Source organism: Idiotropiscis lumnitzeri, chromosome 7 (assembly GCF_059441095.1).
Source record: "Idiotropiscis lumnitzeri isolate Australia: NSW breed Sydney's pygmy pipehorse chromosome 7, RoL_Ilum_1.0, whole genome shotgun sequence".
NCBI lineage: Eukaryota > Metazoa > Chordata > Actinopteri > Syngnathiformes > Syngnathidae > Idiotropiscis > Idiotropiscis lumnitzeri.
Genome location: NC_142397.1, coordinates 11,832,441 through 11,852,717, shown reverse-complemented (window position 1 = coordinate 11,852,717; position 20,277 = coordinate 11,832,441). Strand labels below are relative to the sequence as shown.

The window sequence follows — 20,277 nt, the reverse complement described above, 5'->3', positions numbered from 1 at the left end:
CATTTCTTACTTCTATTAAGTTCCTCTCATCGCTCCTTCGTTAAAGTAATCAAAGTGTCCAATTAGACAATTTGTCACCTTGATTATGTGTACTATACCAACCTTGTAATGTTTTCCACCTTCCTCACATGAGCACGGTTGCTAGGCAACACAGGAGCGACAGTTAAGTAGCAGTAGGAGCGTCTCACCTGACCGAGGCTGCTCAGGAACAGCAAAGCGGGTTACTCGCAGAGAACGCCAACACAAGATTTCGCCTCCATGGGTCACGGTTGCAACTTCGCACAGCACGACGGTTTGACCCGCAATGTGTTGTTAAAGGCTGCCAGAGTTCACCAGCACACGATTGGGACATGTCAGAAAGGTGAGCTTGGAACCAAACATCAGATAATACTTTAAGTGTAACCTCAAATGAGTCTGTTTCTCTGTTTTTATTGCTTACTGTACGTCTGCTTAAATAATTTCCATTATTTCCTACTTTGGGCATTGAAAAGAGTTTAAGAGGGACCAGGCAATCTTTAAATAGCCCTTTTAAACCACAAATTAAACATAGCTAATGTTGACATTCTGAATTACGCAAATGCTGGTTTTATTTTTTTTTTAAAAGGAACTTTAATTTTGTTGTTTGTCCGTGGTTGAAGATCCCATTTTCCTCACCCAGCATTAGACAAAAGGCAAACTCCCATATTGGGTAATTGGGTACACCTGTACAGTTAATTGAGATTTCTCTAATACTTGAAGGGAGCATAATGGTAGGATTAAACTGTTTTATTTGCCACTTTGTATTCAATTTAATCAATTATAGAGAGGCACACAGACTATTATAAACCAGTGGCAGACCTGCTCAGGTGTCCTTGGCTGTAACTCAACCACTCGGCTGGTGGTCAGGTTCTCTCTGCGCACTGGAGCTTCCATTACAAACAACATGATGCTTTTCTTTCTCCTTTCAGTTCCTCAGGTGTGAACACTCTCAGCGACAGCCTCCCCAAATCCCACTTGTCCCACTATTCCGAGCTCGGCGTGGCACACTTGCCTGCCTCCGTGCACCGGAGTCCTGATTCTGGGCTTGGATCCACACCTGTAAGTGACTGATTCTTTGAAACACTATAATTATCTAAATTCCTTTTGGATTGGATTGTTTATGAAACTAGTTACTTTAAAGTTAAAAAAAATTCCATGTATAAAATAGAGTAAGGTTTTCTTGTTTAAAGAAACAGTGCATTGAGTCTAAGAGTGGATTTTGGGATGGGCAGCGGTATACAATCACTGGCCAGTGTTGACATTAAAACGCATTTTCAGTATTAATAAAAATGAATAATGTTAAATCTGACTCCAATTGTTGATAAAAACATTAATTATAATGAGCGCTAGTTATATTTTAGGAGTGCTGTGAAGTTGATGGGCCCATCAGTAAATCATTGTGCTGCCCGGCTGAAATTCCCAAAAAGGGTCAAAATGCCCTATTATTTAGATAAATAGGGTCGTCTTGTGTATCACCGGCAAAAGTCTGAGTGAACATTTCTACAGAGGTAACATCAGGTAACGAGCACATTTTGCTGCTCTTTGGGTATTTATGGTTCGTTAATCTGCTGTGTGCCATTTTCTACTGCTCCCCCTTCTTTCCACCATTATGTCCCATCTGAAATGGCAATTAAAGGACATTGATTACATTTTGTGGTAAAATTTGAATGTAAGAAGTCCTTTCTGGGAATAGACTTGCATTGCTTGGCACTTTTTTAATCACTAACTCTTTGTTCATCCATCCATCCATTATGTGAGCCACTTCTCCTTACAAGGGCCGCGGGGGTGCTGGAGCCTGTCCCAGCTGTCATTGGGGAGTAGGCAGGGTACACCCTGAACTGGTCACCAGCCAATCGCAGGGCACACAAAGACAAAACAACCATCTACGCTTAGAAACACACCTAGGGGCAATTCAGGGTGTCCAATCAACTTATCATGCATGTTTTGGGGATGTGGGAGGAAACCGGAGTACTCGGAGAAAACACACCCTGGCACGGGGAGAACATGCAAACTCCATAGAGGAGTGCCGGAGCAGGAATTGAAGACGGCACCTCTGAACTGTGAGGCCATTGTGTTAACCAGTCGCCCACCATGCTGCCTCTTTCTTCATTATCTGCTTCATTGTTAAATTTTTGTGGTTGCGTGCAGTTCATGCATGTTTTAAATGGCTGTTTTATAATAATGCTGGATTAGACCACTTGGAAAAAATAGTTTGAAGAAGAATTACAATTCTTGATTTGATATGCTCAGTCATTTCATGTCTTACACCACGCATGCATTTCTCCTTTTGCTCACAGCTTCCAGCCAGCCGCTTCCGCTTTGCCTCGTGGCATCACCTGCCGCAGTGCGACCTCACCGGAGATCAGCTGACCTGCCCCAGAGTCCGAGAAGGTCTGCCTCAGTTTGACAATACTGTGGTCGTGCTGTGCCATGATGCATAGCATCATTATTATTATTGTGAAGGTATATTAAATTAAATTAAATTAAATTAAATTAAATTAAATTAAATTAAATTAAATTAAATTAAATTAAATTAAATTAAATTGTAATTCTTAAACAAATTAAACCAGTCTTTATGAAATATCCAAAGAATCAACTATTAAAGAGCACTTTTCTCTTGTATGCCATAGGCATCTAAAAAAATACTGGGTTGTGTAAAGGCACTCAAGAAACGCAAATATTTGTACTCACGCAATAAAAACGTAAATTTTCCATCATGTTCCTTCAACTTGAATGATGGCTAAGAAAATGTTTTTACATGCTTGTTTTTGCATACATACACACTGAGAGGGTATTGGTACACGAAGCTGCCTTTCATGCAGATGATGGGTGTTTGTTTGCCGAGAAGTGCCCCAACACTCAGGCATTGCCAGTTCCAAGCTGGAAATAAAATTATGGGTGGAGCGCGACAGGAAGGCGTAAAATAAATCATGCGAGTGACTTGCTGTGGGTGTGGTTGGTTACGTTCTGTCATTTGGTGGAATTCAATTCAGTTAAATATCAAGCCGCTTACTCAAAGTCAGCTTGCATAGGCTGACATTGGAACATCTGTTCGAATATTCGTTGCTTTTAGAATCAAATTGGCAGGCAGACGATGTAAAAAGATATTTTGTCACCTTAAGGGCCATCCGATGAGGATCTATATCAAAGACAGGCGGATTCAGCCTGTGTGGAGAGATGGAGGAGGAAGCGAAGGAGAGAGAAGGAGGAGCCGAGATGGCAAGAGAGACGCCAAGAGAATTGGGAAAACTGTCTGGTGAGTCATGACACTTTTATGTTAGGCGTGACAGAACTAAAGACAAGTTATTCCCTTCTAACTGTTAGCTTCTTCCAAAAGGAGCTGAATCTCTCTTACCAGGATTTGGGTGATGCTTTCCAAGAGGAAAACTTCCTCCGCATTCTCCGCAGGTTGATCCGTGTGGAGCAACTACAACTGGTCAACAACTCCCTAAGCAACCTGAATTCTGTCCGTCTGCCAAGGTAAAGAGGAGCATCACTTCCTTCCTCTGTAACTTATGGATTCTAAAGCAAATACCAATTTGCTTTCTGCCATTTTTAGGTGCAAGATATTAAATCTGCACCGGAACCATCTGGTGTCTTTACATCAATTGCCAAAACTTCCAGCCGTGGAGCAACTTTGCTTGTCCGAGAATGCCATCAGCTCCCTGGTAGGATTGGACGCATTGATGAGCAGTCCTCTGCGATCCCTAAACTTGACGCTCAACCCCGTGACGTTCTCTCAGGACTACCGTGCACGGTGAGGAGCTGAAAAAAAAAAACATGCATTTAGAATCTATTATTGTGTGACCTCATAGAATGTATTAATACTTTTGTCAGTGGTGGCTGCACAATAAAGGGTGACTGTTGTCTGACTTCACACAGTGTGTTCTCCTGCTTGCCAAATCTTGAGATCTTGGATGGCGTCCCGATGCTGCCAGAAGACCATCTCCACACTGGACTCCACTTCCCACAAATCACAAGGATGTGCAACATTTTGTGATATTTGCCAGGGATGGATACGCACTGTGCAGACTCAAATCTACTCAGGGGAGAACACCCCCAACATTTTTTCTTTATTTCCTTAAATGTGCCACAATTATTGCCACAACCACCACACCTAATGTACATTGGCAGGCAGTTTGTTGGAGGGTCAATCATTCATGGTTGTGTCTTGTTTAAAACATGTCTGACTGATAATGATGGAATACAGTGGAAGGAAACATCTTGAGGAGACCTTCAGGAGATAATGAGGCTGGACCAATGACTTTAGATGGTAACTGGAGCAAAACCATAAAGATGTGATTTGTTGGAGATTTCTGTCGTTCTAATTGTATTCGCGTTTATCTTTAAAACAAGAGCCCCATCTAGCAGAGAAAATAAATATCGTAAGTGCTTCATGAAACTTCATTTTCCCATCACTAAACATATGAATGATATGAATCGTGATATCACGTGACCAGCCGCAGGACGTGAGCTTTATTACTCCATCAGCGGTAATGTCCACAGCTGCAGCCAATCAGAGTGCAGCTTTTTCCTCTGACTTTGGTTTACGAGTGAAAGTAAACAGAATCCGCCAATAAATGAAATAAATAGTAACAATGCAGCTAATCGCACAGCTGATAGAGATTAAGTGATTTTGAAAATGGCTTTTGTGGCAGTATCTCCAGAGTGACGAGGAAGAGGAAAACGTAGTGCAAGATATGTCGCCAAAAACAAGGCAATAGAAATAATGTGTTAAATAATTTGGACGAGAAACAGCCAAGTCGAAAGCATAAAAATGGGAGTGGCGTTTGCACAAGCCTATCCATGTAAACATAAGCAACATTTGCAAGTAGCGACGATGTATATAGGATCATAACTCAAAACTGATTGTTTACACTTGAGAGCATATTCATTATTCATGAGGGATCCATTTTTAGTAGTTCACAGTGTTATTTTATTGTTCTGCATTTGTTGTACTGCTAAAGATGTTTGAAATATGGAAAACAAATTGTATGTTAATAAAATGTGCAATTACTCTACATTAAATTTATCAAGAGGAGTAAAATATATATACCACAAGTACTCAGCCCTACTACCCTTTAGAACGTAATCGACATAGGGTGGAGTTTGGCTGTCGAGATGCAATTTTTATTAAGAATTTTTTTTCTTTTTTTGTTTTGTCAGTCTCTGCGCGGCCCGGTAGCAAACGGGCGGTCCGCGGCATTAAAGCAGTCCCAAACTAAGGTTTACCTGCTTTATTGGCATGAGTTTAAGTGTGCATGTGTTATCTGTTTGTAAGCAAAGAAAAAAAAATCTTCATGTGAGTGGGGGTGAGATCATTAACGCTGCAGTGGGCAAATTAAATGCAGAAGACAAGGTTCAGGTCAGGAAGAGTGCCTTGTGACCAGCAGGGAGTCATTTTAAAATGTAATCATCTGAGGCTGTTTTATGACAATTTTCCCACCCTATTATCATGGGCAGAGAATATCATCACAGCTTGGAGCTGGAGCTTGGTTACAGCAGAATTTTGTATTAGTCTGTACAGTGAGTATTTAGAAGAAATTGACATAGGTTTGTATTGCTTAACTTAATATTATACCTTATTTTTAGGCAATATGCCACATGCGTATTTTATATATAAATGAAGTTGTATTGTATTATACATTATTAGCAGAGCTGGGCACTTGACCCTTTTTTACCGTTCATAAAAATTGTCAGACCCCTTCAGCACATCCGCGACCCACGTGTGGAAAAGTGTTTCAGATAAATGGATGGATGGATATCAATTATGAGTGCAAACAACATACAACAGAAAAACACTTTATTCCACACACACAAAAAAATAATTTGACAAAACATGATTCAATAAAATTCCATTTCTGCTTCAAATACAGTTGAAAAATATAGACAGCATGTATTTCATTGTACATTGTGATGAAAATTGCATGAGATTTGTTGATGGACAACTTGAAATAGTTGAGTGAACCATTGTATCATAAGGCAGACTTTGCTCGTTCACATGCGAACTTTGACATCCCTTTCCCTATATGATGCATTTGAAAATGCAAGATGACTTAGAAGAGGCATAGTAATGGAAAGGCACATGTCGGTGTGGCAAACTTAATTTTAAATTGCACCTTGCCTGATTGTCAAAGGCGTCACAATCAATCAACAATAAATAAAAGAACAAGCGATTGATTGGAATGCCAGATGAACATTTTACTGATGCCTTCTTCATATAAAGAATACTAACTTTCTTACTTTATTGCCATCTTTATGAGAGTACATTCTTTGCATGTGTGCACTTAAAAGAGAGAAGACATAAATGTATTAAAAACAAAACAAAAAAATCATCGTACAGCATATAAAACCATCTCCACCCATTACATTCCGTCCAATTGCACAGTGAAAGCGGATCAGTTCTAGAGCAAGCCTTCACCATCTACATCTCCAGGCGTTCTATCCCAATCGTCCTTCATGGAGTCTTGACAGGATGGCTGTTGGCTTCCTTTTTTGAGAATGAGGAAAAAGAACCTCTCAGAGTTTATTTCAGATTTACATCTCCGCCCGTCGAATGGTTCCCTTCTCTCGACCGAGCCCTTCTTCCTCGGCATCCTCTTCCTCGTAATTCTCTTCCTCAGTGTCTTTGCCATGAGCCTCCCCCTTGTGTGGTCCCTGCGTACAAGGCAACTTCACTGTCACGGATGTCTTAACAAGCAAATGACATTTCAAAACCATTTAGGAGGAAACCCAGAGGCTGACAATGTGCACACTCCACACACTAAATTTGGAACAGAATGCTACATTATATTTACCATCCACTAATTTAGACAGACCATCAAACTAAAAAGAAATGGAAAAATGTTGCCTTTAAGATAAAACAGATAGGTAGAGAAACAACTATGTCCTCCTACAGTGGCCGAGGATGTTCATTTAATTTAATGTACAGGACGAATCCTTAAAGGGGAAGTCAATCCCAAAATTGTCTTTAGGATTTTATGTTCTATGTAGTCCCACTCGTCTAAACACGGCATTATGACTAATATAGCGTTTGGTGGAACATGAGTTAAGCAGTAAAATCCATCATTAAGCCACATTCTGTCCACTGAAATTGACATCACAGTTGCGCAGGACTCGGGTAACAACCAATCACGGCTCAACTTTAGAAAACAGGGGAGCCACTATTGGTTGTTTCCTGAGCAACTGTGATGTCATTTTTAGTCAATGGAAAGTCGCAAAATGGCCGCCCACTGAGATGGATAAAAACAGATTGACTTTGCTGCTTAACTCAGTGAGAATTGTGAAAATTTCTTTGAACCTGTTCCATGTTCTCCTCATTATATGTCTCCTCTCCATCCTCCTCCACTTGATCTTCCCTCTCCTTCTTCTCCCCGCCAGCAATGTCATCCTGAGCCTTCCAGGTCAGAGAGGCACAACATAACTGACTCACATAGTAGCACTAATCAATTAGATAAGAAACTACTTCACAACAAAGAGGTTGAAAGTAAGCCACGGAGCGATGCCTTCCTTGATACTATTAGGGGCGGGCATTTGGCTAACCAATTAAATTGTGAGAACATTTGTTCAGGCTCATTTAGGCATTCAAACTTGCATTTGTACGATCAGATCAACTACAAGTAAAACTATGTGATAGTTGTATCAAGTAACCACCAGATTGAATAGCATTCGTAAGGTAGTCTCCATACTGAAACTCACATTTTTAAAGTTGCCGGGACACAAAGTTTATGACTGTTGCTGTTAAAATGTGTAACTTCCCAGTGCATTTTCAAGAAATCATTTTGTTGTTTTTGGTCTGTGGATCATTAACATTTGAACTCAAGTGAACCACACTGCACCAGAGTACATCTTTTTAAGCAGTCTCATTTGATACTTGAGAAAAAGAACTGCGCTAACAGAGCAACACATGCATGATGGTTTTAATCAGACCAAATCTGCTGTAAGGGTGAGCACATACTTAAGTTCATCGCTCATAACCATAACGGACAAATGGTCTTGTGTCACACACCTCTTCCTCAGCTTCCTCCTGGTACTGGTCGTCCAGATTGTCTTCCTGCTGATCCGGGTTTCCAGCAATCTTGACAGACAAAAACATGTGAGCTATCAATGTCAAATGGCAAATTGGATCAATCTTCATCATCATGTTGCACTGTCAAGCAACACTATGTATATCTCAGTCTCGCGATAAATTCCAGTAGTTCTCAGTGCGTCCACTCACCACCAGTTCATCCTCCATAGCAGCATGCTCGTGGCCTTGATGCGAGTCTACGTGCTGGTCACGTGCTGCGGGTTCCTCCTCCTCTTCTTCCTCCTCCAGCACCTCATCCTCCGGAACACGATGATGTGACTGGTCTTCCTCTGCTTCTTCGAACTCATCCTCACCCTGGTTGTTGGGATCATCCTCAGGTTCCAGTTCACTGCCGCCGACAGCACCCTGAGAAAGAGGAGAAGGCAACGGAACTAAAGCGTAATGGTCGATATTTTTTTGTATACATTTGCTAAATAACAAACATCATTTTCATTCAATTTTGTTGAGTACTGGCTGAGGAAGATCCCATGACATTTTTGTACAAATTCAAACTGTAAATGCAATTTTTTCCCCCGTTGTCCTTATAGAAATGCTCCCAACACCCCAAAATGGAAATGGTGCAAACAGCATCCTATCAATTTATAGTCAAAATGAGTAATTCAACATTCCAAAGAACTGGAAAATTTGACATTGCTGACCTGTAACTAGAAAAAAGCTTTGGAAAACAGCTTGAATTTCCTACTCACAACAGATGCAAACTTCTCTTGAATGAGGTTGACAGTTTGAGACGGAAATAAACTAATTCACTTCACGAAACACTTATTTCTGACAGGAAAATTGGATGGAAAGGGAAAATAACCAGACTGTCCCTAGTGTACCAACATATGGACACAGGAAAAAACTGGCGCTCAACAATTGTTTTACTTTTGCTGTAGTAATTATTTTGCATTTACTGTTTGAGTCGAGATGGGAACTTTCCCCAGAAAAGTGCGCTGAGTCAAGTCAAACAAGCTGGCAGAAACATGAACAAACAAGTCACCTTCTGATGTGGTGGCACCTTCATGTCATCACGTAACAAGAGAGAATGCTTCTCTGTGGGGGAAAAAAAAAAAAGGAATGAAGTGCATGATCTCCTCGGATCAGGTCGTAAGACACATAGCTTGGCGGCAAGAATGCTCCGTTTCACCTTCTTTCTTGTCAGCGTGAAATCCTTCTAGTTGGTCGAGATTATGGTCCATGTTTTCATACTCGGCCTTCTTCCTGAGAACAAAGACATAATACAGCGCTCATTTCAGAACTCCAGAAATGTCATCGGAGCGGAATATTTCTAATTAAAAAGTCCTCATTTGCTGGAAACCCATGTCTGTCATGAACTTATTTGGAATCCGTCTTTACTTCACAGATTTGCAGCGTGCTTCCATCGTCACTCACTATATGCACACCTGACTGAATTCATCTGACCTTTGGTGCTCCTCTCTTAGCAGCTGCTCCCGTCGGTCTGCCTCCTGATGCTGCTGCTTCTCCCGCTCCTGCTCGTCCTTCAGCTTCGCCTCCCTCTCCCTCAGCACCCTCTCTCTCTGGCTCTGCAGGGAGTCCTGTTGCATCTGGATCAACCGCCGCTCTTCGGCCTTCTGAGCCTCCAGGCGCTGCTGCTCCTGCTGCTGCTCATAAGCGGATTTGGCACCCCCCACCTGACTATGCGACTCTCGCCGGGGCTGGACTTCCTTCTGGACAACAAATATTTATTTTTAATGGAATAATTATATGATATAAGATACAGGTAAATCATTTCTCAAGCGGAACTAACAAATTAATTTGAACTGTTTGAGGAGATGAAAGCTAATTAATTACTTTGTGTGGGGGCTTTGTTTTGAAATAGATGCAGTTTCAGGACTGAAAAATATGTTCAGAATTATGACGTTGTAATGAGTAAACTGATACTGACGTGCGGCTGATGTATCTGGCTGTCCAAGGCGTTCTCATCATGCTGCTCAAGTTCGTGCTTGTCGTCCTCGTCCTCCTCCTCCTCCTCCTCCTCCTCCTCCTCGTGTTCCTCCTCCTGCTGTTGATCCTGGTCCTCTTCCTCTAGCTTTTGAGGTTGTCCTGCTTGGGCCATCTCCTCCTCGGCAAGCTCCCTCTTCCTCTCTGCGTCGCCATCATCCTCTTTCTCTGACAATGTGTGATCCGACATGGTGGGGTGAGACTGGATCGCGGCCCGAGAGTGGGTCTCCTCGTCTTGTTGGTCCAGCTGAAACGAAATTTGAATGTGAATGTGGAATTTCTTTTGGGTAAGTGAAGATAAAATGAATAAAAATACCCTGGACGCAGTATCATGGTGATCCTCTTTCAGGACAGGCAGCGCATTATTTTGCTGGCCCAATACAAAGGCCGGCTGGGATTTGGGTTCTGGTTGCTGGAGCACAGAATTTTGATCAGGCTGTCTCAAGTTTGGTGCCTGGTTCAAGGACTCCTTCAGCTTTTTGTATTCATTAACTTGTACCTGCAAAAGCAGGCACAGGAGGAAAAACATATTTGGATACACATATCACGTATCACTTAGTCCAAAAGAGTGTTAGCCAAACTGTAAAGGAATAAAAACTTGACATTAAAATCCAAGAACATCTATCAAAGGTTTGGTTGACAAAATGATGTTTTTCATTTATGCGCGGTATATGAGAAACATGAAAAACAACAAAGCATCCTTACTCACTTGATCACTATTCATTAATAGCTCCCTTTTAAGAGCCATACAAAACTGCTATCCGTTTAAACGCTTGGACTAGTATTTATTATTAGCAGCAAGCCCAATTATTGTTTCCATGATATGCTTTTATCTTTTTGATGGAAAACCCCCATCAAACCGTTTGCCTACCTGAGCTACGGCTAACGCGTTCTTATGGTCTTCTAGTGACAGTGCAATCTGATCGTGCACCGTTTTCAGGTCTTGATGCCTCACCTGAAGACAAACACACGCACACACACACAAGGAAAACACAATAGATACCATTAACACATGACAGTCACCATAAACAACCATACAAATATCGATGAAACATGAGTGAGAAAGTTGTCCATTTATACAACATAATTCAAAGCAATATTTATTCTCGCATACATTTTGAATTAAATGCAACTATTCTTATCCCAGTGGCTAAAATCTATAACACACCACAGCATAAACTAAACACACTGTATAAATTACTGCATTAAACAGCCCAACAATTGATTAAGAAGAAACCTAAAGTCAGATAGGTAGATAAAAGGTTTCACCTGAGCATCCTGCAGTTGCATGTGAATGTCATGGTGGGATTTCCTGAGCTGTTTATTTTCCTCTCTGAGGTTAAATACATTGTCTGCAGGTGGAAAAAGTAGGCTTGAAAAAGAAGCTTGAATCCTAAATTGCATACATTACAATAATATCCCGGTGATACATTTTCTTGACGAGACCAGCTGCTGCTTCAAGACAATGGCATGATACAAAATATGTTAAAATGTACAATTACGTCTCAAACGATTCATACCCTGGCCAATTTTTGAGTTACGGGGGAATGTTTATATATCTCTGTACTCTCTGGAAAAAGACAAGAATGTGTCTTCAGTTCGCACCCAAGGACCATATGAGTAGCCGGCGAGCCTGTTCTTAAAATAGCTCACCAGTGGTGGGACATTTCCGAAGAATGTTGTAGAAGTGATCATTTCAAAAAGTAACCACATGCAAGGATTTTTTTTTTTTTTTTTTTTTTTAGAAAGAAACGGTTGCATATTGATATGTGTCTGTTCCTGCATTCTGCCTGTGGAAAACTATTGAGTTAGGTTCTGATCCCATGCAGTTTCTTGTAATGTCACAAGATGGAGACAAAGTAGGCAAATTGAAATGGTGATGCAGCTGTGCCTCATACACAGTCTGTGAAAAACAGACCAAGTCATATGCATACAATACATTCACATTTTACAATTATTTAATAGACGGAAGGCACCTTTAAGCTGGGCCACCTCCTTTTCTTTGACTTGCTGCATTTTTTCATAACGCTCTTTGTGCTCATCTATCAGTCGATTGTGATCACTTTCCCGCATTTGATGCTGCTCCTGCAGATCATAATGTTGCTTCTTCAGGTCCTCATGCTGGTTCTGAGAGACGAGCGCAAACATATGGTCATTTCTTCATTTGACATAATCAACATTAGAGGGAAAGAACAAAGCAAATCCGAACCTTGAGCATCTGATGTTGCACGTGTAGCGAGCTCAGTTTGCTGCCGGAGTCTTGCTGTGTGGGCACACAAACAAAATGTTGTAAAAATCGCACTTCTCTTAAGTTTTCAGTCAAACTACACAAAACAGCGAGTGGGAGACACACCACACACATTGAACAATCCGATAACAGATGAAAACAAAGTTGATAATAATTTAGGTTTTTTTTTTGTGACAATTAAGGATTTTGAATCTTAATGGGAACTAAATACCTTCTCCTTATTCAGTGACTGCTGTGATTCCAGTTTATACACCAGGTAATCTGAAAAAAAAAAACAAAAAAAAAACAATATTGGCAATTCCGCATTAAGTGTCTGTGTGACATCTAATTGAGACCGGAACAAATGTCTCACCTTCTTTGGCCTTTTTGTGCTCCAACCTCTCCTTCTGAAGAGACTTCTCCAGTCTTGAGCGATGCTCATATACCACTGCAAATTGTGAAGACAGCGAGAGGAGGGAAATATTGCAACATGAGGACAAGACAGAGGAGTTCAATTGAGGCATTTTAAGATTGATCGTTGACAGTACAAACTTTGTGAGTTCAAGTGACAATGTGGCTATTTCTTGCCTAATCTGGACTTTCCAACAGATTAGCAGCATTGAAAAAAGTAAATCATTTGTTATAGCTGAGCTTTGTATGACAGAACATACTTCCACTTTGGGAGAATGCTTTTCAGGTTTCACTGACCCTAGAAGACAACCGTATTTTCTGGGCTGTAAATCACACTTTTTCCCCATAGGTTGGCTGTTCCTGCAACCGTCTGGAGCGACGAACACATGAAAAGAAAAGGGGAATTCCACAGACAGCCACAAGAGGGTACTCTAGACTTGTCCACCAATATCTCCTACTCCTAACAAAAACAACTGAGAACAACTTAACAAATGCCCCTCAGCAGACTACAAAGCTGCAAGTAGTGAACTTTGCAGGTGAAAACCATAATCGAGCAGACGAGAGAAAGTTTGTAGTGAATGAGAAACTTGTTAGGGACTTGTGAAAAGCCGAGGCAACTCTTACTGTGACAATAAAAAAAAACAAAAAACAGAAAGCTTAGATGGCCGCAGCTCCAGAGGAACGAGTGGCTGCTTGAACAACATCCTGCGGGAGAGACTTGCGGTACCTCTCCGCGCTCAGGTCGTTGCCAAGGCGACGAATACAAAGGACTACAAGAGGACTTTCTTGGTGCTTCTGCTTCATGCAACACAACTGCCTCTCGATCAGAGCACGGACAGAGGTGTGTTAGCAAATCTTACATCTATTCAACCTGTTCTTTATTCTTTTATTAATGTTGGAACTTGACTTCCAAGATGAAATGTCTGTTTCTGATCCAGTATTTTGTAAAATAAAATACCTGCAAAAAAATGCGACCTACACTCCAGGGCGACTTTTTTTTCCCACCTCATTATCCATTTTTGGCATTAAAGAAACAGGTTCATAAGAATATGTTTTAGTTTAAATTATGCATTTAATCAGTTTATGTAAAAGGAGAAACTGAAACAAAAGTGCCAATCTGCTCCTGATATTAGTCATTATCAATACGGATGTTGCTTGGTAACAATTTTCGGGGTTTTGAATTGGCTTCTTCAGGTAATTTGACATTTTACGACTATTTTCCCAGAAATCTGCTAATTTACGAGCTTGGTCTGTAAAGATTGTCTCCTTTTTTTCCCCCACTCGGCTATAATGGTCGCTTATTCCTGCTGTCTTCAAGTCCGGAAATCCTTATAGACTGACTTGAGACTGTGCTGCGAAATTTGGAAGTTTAAAATCACTTACGCCATGTGGTTCAGAAAGAGGCAGCAAGTTGCCATGAAAATTAGCATTTCCACTCTATGGCAGTTTTTTTTTCTTTTATGTGCCTTTAACCTTGTTAAGATATAATTTTGCTCTTGTTACATCTCTTCTAAAATATGCATGTACACAAAGTCCTTATCTCTTTTGTAGAACTAGCAATCACTATTTGGGCTTCAGACCAATTTCCAATACAGCCTGATGAAAGTGCATTAGCAGAGTGTGAAACAAGGCAGCACTCTATGGAGATGACCTTTCCGGATCTGCTGGTTTAGATAGGCGGGATGATTAGATCTGTTGAGTGGGTTGGTGGCTTACAGCCCAAACACTGTCAATCAAAGCGGGAAGAGGTCTGCACTGGTTGTGTGAATATTTTATTACTGTTTAACAAAGTTTAAACATAACTATGTGTGTGTTTTAAGTTTTAAAACGCCTATACATTGTCACACCATTCACCCTCACTCAAACTGAAAACAATCAACAGTTATCCACGAATATCAAGTTACACAATCGGTATGAATGCTGAATGAGAAAATCTGCAATATGAATACAAACACGTAACGCAAGATGAGGGCCAAAGTTATTCAGGTTAACAAAGTTAGCTTGCATTGTTGCGTTCTCCAAAAAAAAAACAAGAAAAGCAGGTACGAAGCACTTTTTATCTTGTTTTTAAATGTTTGGACAATTAAGACCTCACCTCTCACCTCGTCGCTTCTAAGCACATCTTTGCAAAAGGAGATTGTCATCATGGCACCATTTTAAAATGACTTGCATATTCCTTTACAGCTATTCAGCATTGTGTAATGGAACAAAAGTGTGTCAATACCACTGAACGAGCAGCTCCAGCTGCCCCATTTACACACCATCAATGAAATGACGCTACTGCTGGAGTTGGCCTAATGGGCAAAGCATTCTATTAGGCCTTACTGACTCGGAGAACCTATGGCACAGTGCCAGCTCATAAAGAGTCTATAAGAATTCAAAAAAAGATTACATATCGATATTTTACTTGTTTTACACAATAAGGGAAACATTTTCGTGTGCGTGTTGCAAAGCGGTGACTGTGGTTAAGAAAATACTGTTGGTAAATAATTTACCTCAAACACACTGGTTCAGTTCCGAGTGCACATAGTCCAAAACCATTCAGAATCGATGAATACAGGCCAGGAAAATCTGTTTGTCAACCGTTATTTTTAAACTAATGACATAATAACACAAAATGGTAAAATGGTTGTGTCTCTTGAATAGCAATGTTCCACCTATAAAAGTAATCAGAGCGCTTCACACTCATGTCACTTCGACCACTGAGCCATGCCGCCCCCTTTCTGGGATCAAAAATAATAAACCATCATAATCTTATCATTATAAGAACAATTTATGCGATGTTAAGTATCATTCTTCTAAACCGTAATTGTATTATACGGGGAAAAAAATGTACTCCGTTTCCGCTTGGTCCATCATAAAGTATTGACCTATTCACCAAGATGTCACACGTACTTCCAAATGGCAAAAGCTTAAGCGACCTCTGAGTGTATCACTAGTGAACAAACCCTATGTCATTTGACCAAAGTCACGCAATTAAGAAAGTAGTAAATGGCTTGAATGATGATTTCCGGCATCTTCTCTACCACCTGAATTTCAATGTGTAAGTTTCTTAAAAAAAAAAAAAAAAAAGAAATATGTTACGTGGGGGTTAATTGCTTCCAAAGGAGTCAAGAACATCGGCTGTAGACGTTGATTCAAAAATGGGGGTCAAATTAAGACAGACATGATTTTTGAGGGACTGGCTAATTAATGAACTTTTTTGTTGCTAGGATTAACAGCACAGATGGGTCTTTTGACGGTGACATGGATTAAATCCAATAGCACAGCCTAAACTAGTGCTGATGTTATCTACAAGGCAAGCCATTATGTTTTGCTAAATTACGCCAATACAACCCAGTCAGATTGAGATCTTCTTTGGAGAACTATTTACAAAATCCACTTAAAACTAACCTCCACACCCGCTGGGATGCGCTGGGTTCATTTATATTTTTTTTTTCTCCAAAGGAAATTCAACATTTTTGGGGTAAAACTGGCAGTGCATCCCCAAACAAGTTATTTCATCGTTTTCATTTCATTTCAGGTTAGCCCTAGTCACTCACGTTACATCATCCAAAGTTAGCCAGTTGCTATTGTTTAGAAACATGATCAAAATGTCTAGATCTTGCAGTACAACCTTCAACACAACAAGTTTTCGTCATTGTATTGACTTAATGTCAGCAGTACTCATTAACTTTGCTGTCACCCAAAAGTACCCTGGCTTCTATTGTCAAATTCTAATTTATTGTTTGCAAACTTTATGAAACGGACTATTCATAAAGGATCAAGCCAGCATGTATGACTTGATCCAGGTTAAAGATCAAAAACAAAGTGTCAACATACCCCATGGCTTAAGGGTATGAACTGTATTTAGGAAAACAGACTTTTTGGACAATTTCTGCAGAAAAGTACTCAATACGCGCAAGTTGAGCACCGTCATCCTGCAAACATCACAGGACCAAACTCAGAAAAAAAGGTGAGCCATGACTGGTCGTTACCTGAGCCTACAGGCACTGTGATGTCATTTTCAGTTGACTAGAAGTAGCAAAATAGCCACTACCTGAGATAGATTCTGCCGTTTAATTCACATTCTACAAACGCAATATGAAGCAGTTGCCGTGTTTAGATAGGGCGGGTGATATTGAACATATTATTGTAAAGAAAATGTTTTACTTAACTTCCCTTTTAAGACATTACTAAACTCAATAACAAATTCAAGTTTCAATACTTTTTATTTTGCAAAAGTGGATCCATTGTTAATTTTGTGTACGAATGGTCAGATTACGTTCTAAATGTATGATGGTAAAGGTAATGATGAATCACAAATTTGTACGTCACACGTGCATGTGCATGTTTTGCGCACTAATTCATGCAAGGGCGCGGTTAGTGAATGAGGCCCATTGCCTTAACGCTCCTCACTTCTGCTCCACGATCAAAAGCGGCACTCGTCGTTTATCCATGAGTTGGATGAGATGACGGTTGGTTAACGTATACGAGACAGGGCCAGTCCCAAAAACAAGTTGTTTGCAGAAAGACCAGAAATGTAGCGTACAAAGTGAGCAACACTGTAAGGCAACAGTCGCAGATGCTTCGACCGAGCTTACGACCTCAACATATCGCACTGCGTGAGTTTCAGAGTTCTACAGACTAAACTCAAGTGTGTGTGTGTGTGCGAGCGTCATGTATTAAGAATTAAACCCCACTACCTCTGAGGGTAAAAAAACAGACAATCCACTTAGCTGTCAGTTGGGTTATTTGCTAATTCCTAGCCTGGTCAGTCAGAAGATTAAACAGCACCCTGGGATAAAGGTCATGAACTGTCTTTCAGTGAACAACCGCCGACCTACTGTACTTACAACTGAGTTTATACAACATCCCTCTGTCTAATATCTGGGTCTAAAATAGTGACGTCCCGCTCTGATCACGCGATTGGAATTCAGGGCCGATTTTTTTTCTTTTTCTTCATTTTCTGAAATTTTACAGGTCACAAAATAAACAAATAATCCAAGCAATAACATCTTAAATTTATATGACACTATGTTAGATCTTATTTACTTGTGTGTGAGGGATTCATTGTGGCAGTAGAAACACACACATGCACATGCAAAAGTATGCGATGTGAAAACACTCAGGGTATTCCAAAAGTTACTTCTAAAATAGCCAAAGATTGCCTCACTGAACAGCTTCAGAGTTGAGAGAGTAACAGGCAGGTTTGCAATCGTGACTCATCCAACCACGTAAATTCAAATCGAAGTTTAACCAATAAATTATTTGTTGACAGTCAAGCATGTTCCCCACTGGTTGCATTTAACGAGGTCAATCAATCAATAGTGTTGCTTTTAGATGAGAGAAGTTACGCACGTACCTGCCAAATACGAAGCTGGATGGATGTCACTTTAGTCTGTATACACCAATAAATAACTGCGTAAATGTTTACCATTACATATATCAAATGCACTCACACAGAGGAATACCTCATTCTATATTAATGATTATATGCATCGGCCATTCCATAAATTGGTACCATTTGCATCCCCAAGAGAAAAAAAAATGCGCTAAATAATTACACACAAAAAATACAATTTAGTCAAGCGTCCTGCACAATAATGTGTGTTGCACTTGATGTTAACATAACATGTGTCTATGTGGATCTCTATATTAATTTGGCATTATTTGTATGTGCAGTCGTACTTATTTATTTTTATTTCCGATGTATCGGATCATGACTCTGTGTCAGCAGATCCAAAACCAAATGCTTGGGCTCGGGTGCCAGAAAAAATGTGGTCGATGTAAAGCGTAGTAAGTTGAACAACCTTTTGATGATTTAAGTCTACTGTAATGCTTCACGCCAAATGTAGTTTGTGATTAAGTTCCAAATTGTGTTTTAACAGACAAGTGATGACGGCACAGAGCTTTACAAAAGAAAATTAGACATTTTTTACTAAATTAATTTCATTGTATCTACAATTTGTCTCGTCATGTCATTAGGGTGGTTTGTTAGTTGTAGATGATTGAAAGGTCAAATTAAATTGACAATTCGTCCTGGTTTGCAGTTTAAGTACTATAAAATGCTTGAAATCCAGTTTGCAATTATTCTTCAATTGAAAAACGTGTTTTAACGGATGAGAGTTGGCAGGCACAAAGTCAAGTCAAGTCAGGTTTATTTGCTTAATAAAACAAAACTCTTCCAGGGCTTCACAATCCCTGCATTGACAAATACTCCGACATCCCTAAATCGAAAACCGGAGCGCCGCAAAACCATAAGTGAAAAGTTTAACCGAGCGTGGTGCGACAACATATCACGCGCAAAGTTAGTCAATCACGACAGCGTCACAGTGTTTACCTTGGAGCTGAGCCGACAGAGACTCTTGGTGTTGCTGGTACTTCTGTGCCATGGCTTGTGTCCTCTTCAGCTCCTTGTGCATCTCGTACGACACCATGCCACCGTACAGCATCCCGCAGAACACGGTGACCAACAGGAGAACCTGGAAAATCCTGCGTTGCCTCCGTGAGCACGCTCCGTTTCCCATGTTGGACCCGCGCCTCTCCCCACAGCTTGCGCGATGAAGCTCCGTCTCTGCTGCAGGAAACTTCCCGACTCGACTCGCAACCTCGCCCCTCACTCTTTACTCCAGAGACATTTCCACGCAGGCCAGACGAGTGCACATAAACATTACTTACGCACGGCAACACTTACGGCAGTCTTTTTTTCCGTTTCACTTCAAAGTGGCCGCGCAGATTTTCACCAGACGACTCGCGGTAAAAAAAAAAAAAACTACATTCGCCTCTCCCTCTTCGTTGCAGGGTATGTTCCACCCAACGTAACCAATAGAAGTTGTGCTTAAAAAGTTAGGTCCAAAATCATCAACGAGGCCTGCATGGCACCTTTAACTTGAGTTACGTGTCAACCCGGTAGACCCCCGCCATCCAACCACAACTAAACAGGAAATCCCGCCCCACGAGGAAATAAATGTGCATAGACCCTCCCCCACAAAAAATACCGTTCACGTATTGGTAGCAAGAGATGTCAATTAAAAGCATCCCGTGAACGATTTGGATAAATAGAAAAAGACGATTGACTTCTTATTTATTTAATTCCGATGAATTTAAAGCAATCGTGCATAACACATAGCCTATACGTTTTGTCCTAATTAAATCAGTGATTTGAAAGCCCTTTCCGGGTATTTATTGACCTTTGTCATGATTAATGATAAGAGAGGGCTATAGAGAGATACAAACAACCTTTTCACAGTTAAACAAATTCTACAATTTAAATTTAATTAAAATACTGATTACTTTTATGTGAAAGTCTGACAAAGAAAAACGCTAAAGTTCAAAAATCTTTTTACAGTAGCATGCCAAACAAGCGTTGAAAATAGAAACAGTGCCCTATTGTATTGAATAATTACAGCGTCCTGGCTGTAATTGAGAAAGGTCTTAAATATCTTACGGGAAGGAAGAAAGAAGATGTTCCTGTGAGGTATTGTGCCATTGCGTAGTTCTTGGCACTACTGGTTAAGCTGTTAAACGGGTAAACAACATTGGTCACGCATTTCAACCCTTCATCCTTCAAAAAAAAAACAATTTATATAACGCAACATTAGCACGTCTG

General features: G+C 40.4%; 2 protein-coding genes across 4 annotated transcripts; one reads left to right on the top strand and one right to left on the bottom strand.

The window, feature by feature from the left end:
• Positions 1 to 217: 217 nt before the first annotated feature.
• LOC148333578 (acidic leucine-rich nuclear phosphoprotein 32 family member A) lies at positions 218 to 5,030 on the top strand. The gene is made up of 7 exons (XM_088301069.1): positions 218 to 361; positions 948 to 1,077; positions 2,316 to 2,409; positions 3,141 to 3,274; positions 3,356 to 3,498; positions 3,578 to 3,775; positions 3,901 to 5,030. The coding sequence occupies exons 1-7, from the start codon at positions 351 to 353 to the stop codon at positions 4,016 to 4,018; spliced, it is 828 nt and encodes a 275-aa protein (XP_088157195.1). The 5' UTR covers positions 218 to 350; the 3' UTR covers positions 4,019 to 5,030.
• A 774-nt stretch (positions 5,031 to 5,804) lies between these two features.
• Positions 5,805 to 19,600, bottom strand: golim4a (golgi integral membrane protein 4a). 3 transcript variants are annotated; one of them, XM_088301329.1, is made up of 16 exons: positions 19,009 to 19,600; positions 12,649 to 12,723; positions 12,508 to 12,557; positions 12,258 to 12,311; positions 12,025 to 12,175; positions 11,318 to 11,400; positions 10,920 to 11,003; positions 10,365 to 10,547; positions 9,993 to 10,295; positions 9,509 to 9,774; positions 9,234 to 9,307; positions 9,087 to 9,139; positions 8,237 to 8,452; positions 8,027 to 8,095; positions 7,319 to 7,414; positions 5,805 to 6,675 (listed from the first exon to the last, which is right to left on the bottom strand). In XM_088301329.1, the coding sequence occupies exons 1-16, from the start codon at positions 19,193 to 19,195 to the stop codon at positions 6,556 to 6,558; spliced, it is 2,064 nt and encodes a 687-aa protein (XP_088157455.1). In that variant the 5' UTR covers positions 19,196 to 19,600; the 3' UTR covers positions 5,805 to 6,555. The 3 variants fall into 3 exon arrangements, with proteins under 3 accessions (XP_088157455.1, XP_088157456.1, XP_088157457.1); XM_088301330.1 differs by having other exon boundaries at positions 9,509 to 9,771; XM_088301331.1 differs by lacking the exon at positions 7,319 to 7,414.
• Positions 19,601 to 20,277: the final 677 nt, after the last annotated feature.